Raw genomic sequence first — 2,921 nt, forward strand, 5'->3', positions numbered from 1 at the left:
TTTTGTTAAGGATTTTTGTGTCTGTATTCATGCATCTACATTGGTCTGTAGTTTTCTTTTCTTGCAATACTTTTGTCTAGCTTTGGTATCAGGATAATGCTGGCCTCATAGTATGGGTTGGGAAGTGCCCCCTCATCTTCTATTTTTTGTAAGAGTCTGAGAAGGATTGGTTTTAATTCTTCTTTAAATGTTTGGTAGAATTCACTAGTGAAGCCATCTGGTCCTGAGCTTTTCTCTGTTGGGAGGTTTTTGATTACTAGTTGAATCTCTTTACTTGTTAAATCTATTCAGATTTTCTGTTTCTTCTTCAGTCAGTTTTGGTTGGTATTTATGATTACTAAAGGCTCAGAACACTTTCCTGGAAAAGAAAGGACACACATAAACACACACACACATGCATGCATGCACACATATGCCTGAGTACATGGGAAGAATGATTATTTTCCTGAATCGATGGTATATTGGGACTTTTCAGTTTCAAGAAGTAACTTTACAACCATGTTATTTAGAGATAAGAAGGAAAATACTAAGAGAATCAACTAAAAAAGGTAAAAAGCAATTGCCTCCAGGAAAGAAGAGGGCAAAAGAAAGCAGTTTTTCATAAGAATTATGACAGAACAATTATACTCTTTGTAATAATTAATTAATTAATTAATTAGTCTATGAAAGTCAGTTCTATAAGCAGACTGCTTGGATCCAAATCCCACTTCCACCATTTGGTAGCTGTGCGATCATGAGCAAGTTCAAGGTGTTTGATCTCTTTGAACTTCAGTTTTCCCATCTGCAGAATGAATATAACGGTGTCTACCACATAAAGCTTTGCAGGAACCAAAGGAAACAGTGAATGTAAAGGTCTTAGCAGGTGAGGGTTCTGTAAGTGGAAGCTTCTTGCCATTATTATCAGGCTCTCCCAGACCAACCTGTGTATATGGAGAAAACAAACTCAGTTTCTCCTGTACTCTCACAACCCAAAATTCTTATGACACCAGGTGTTTGGGGATATTTCCCCACACACCAAGCAACCAACTAATTCTCCAGATTCTGCAGCAGACACCAGTAGGTGTCCTCTAATTTAATTCAATTCTGATACTATCTACCTGCAGATAGCATCAGGTCTCACAGGTGGAGGGCTTAGTCCCACAAAACTGCCCTCCCCCACCTCACCAACTTCTGATGCTAATCGCAAGCCCCAGGTCATTTTACCTGTGCTTCTGTCGACCAGCCACGAATTGGGTTGTTCCAACGATCACTTCTTTGAGTTTGATTAATTTGCTAGAGTGGCTCACAGAACTCAGGGAAACACTTTACTTATATTAACCGGTTTATTGTAAAGGCTATTACAAAGGACACAGATGAAGAGACGTAGAGGGCAAGGCATGTGGGAGGGGGTTTGGAGCTTCCATTCACTCTCCGGGTGCGCCCTTCTCCAGGAACCTCCTCCTATTCAGCTATCTGGAAGATCTCCAAACCTTGTCCTTTTGGGGTTTTATGGAGCCTAAATTAAGTAGGCATGATTGATTAAATCACTGGCTATTGGTGATTAACTTAACTTTCAGCCCCTCTACCCTCCTGGAGGTTGAGTATGGGACTGTAAGTCCCAACCCTCTAATACTGTCTTGATCTTTCCTGTGACCAGCCCCCATCCTGAAGCTACCTAGGGGCTGCCAGCAATCAATCAACTCTTAGCATATGAAAAGACATTTATTACTTCGGAAATTCCAAGGATTTTAGGACTTGCATGGCAGGAAGTGAGGGTGAAGACCAAATATATGTTAGCCCCCATCCTGAAGCTACCTAGGGGCTGCCAGCAATCAATCAACTCTTAGCATATGAAAAGACATTTATTACTTCAGAAATTCCAAGGATTTTAGGACTTGCATGGCAGGAAGTGAGGGTGAAGACCAAATATATGTTTCAAAATATCACACACCCTAACTTCTCTTTTGGTTCAGTCAGAGCCACTTGGTCACTACGGAGACCCCCATTTGTGCTACTGACTGGCTTCCTACTCTTGGGCATGTCTCTTCCCCCAAGGCCCCTTGGTAGTGGCTTCAGAAGGACCCCACATTAGCCAGCTTCCCCCAGGCTCAGGCTGGCCCTGCCCCAGACTCCAACCCCTCCCCTTGGGGGTCATGGCTTTGTTTTCTTCTAAAGACCCAAGATTTCCAAACTCTGTGGTTGCCTTGCCTAGCTAAAAGGGGAAGAAGAGGATCAGCCCAAGGAAGAGGAGGAGGAGGAAGAGGAAAACAAGACAGACAGTCAGTGCTGTGGAGAGGAACGTGTGCCCCGCGGTCCTGATCCCTGAGGAGCTCGCAGCTGGGAGCTCCGTCCCTATCCACCCTCCAGCCCTGCATCAGCCTGCCGCTTCCCCAGTGAGGCCATGGGCCCAGGGGCTCTGCTGGTCCTGCTGGTGGCCACAGCTTGGCTTGGTAAGAGCAGAACTGGGGGCTCTGATGAGAGTGTGACGAAGAGGGCCCCTGTGAAAGGACTTTGCGAGTCCCTACTCTGTGCTACCATCTCCCCAGCACTGGACTGCAGGTTTGTGGGTATCTGCTTTAGAGAGAGGCAGTGGAGTAAAAGGAGGGTGTACATGGGGTGGAACTAGCTGGCCAGGGCTGTGGATCTGTTCCAGCTCAGCCATTGATTGGCCGTGTGTCCTGAACAAGTCCCTGATACTCTTAGGGCATCAGCGCTCACATCTGTTCAATGACAGGTGCTGGGGGCATTGATGGACTAGACTAGAGCAATGCTTTTCAAACTTTAATGTGCATACAAATTACCTGCAGTAATTTGTTACAGTACAAATTCTGACTCAGTAGGTCTCAGGTGCAATCTGCGATTCTGCATTTCTAAGAAGACCCTAGGAGATACCCATGCTGCTGATCCAGACCTGCACTGAGTAGGGAGGCCATGGACAGCCC

General features: G+C 45.4%; 1 protein-coding gene across 1 annotated transcript in view; it reads left to right on the forward strand.

Moving 5' to 3' along the window:
- The first annotated feature begins 2,067 nt into the window (after window positions 1-2,067).
- CSF1R (colony stimulating factor 1 receptor) overlaps window positions 2,068-2,921 on the forward strand; it is a 34,025-nt gene continuing 33,171 nt past the window's right edge. Inside the window, exon 1 of the mRNA XM_008565904.1 lies at window positions 2,068-2,429. Within this exon, the coding sequence (XP_008564126.1) occupies window positions 2,381-2,429 (49 nt within the window). The 5' untranslated portion in view covers window positions 2,068-2,380. The remainder of the gene's footprint in view (window positions 2,430-2,921) is intronic.

The sequence above is a fragment of the Galeopterus variegatus genome, unplaced genomic scaffold, assembly GCF_000696425.1.
Source record: "Galeopterus variegatus unplaced genomic scaffold, G_variegatus-3.0.2 Scaffold212, whole genome shotgun sequence".
In the NCBI taxonomy this organism is placed as follows: domain Eukaryota; kingdom Metazoa; phylum Chordata; class Mammalia; order Dermoptera; family Cynocephalidae; genus Galeopterus; species Galeopterus variegatus.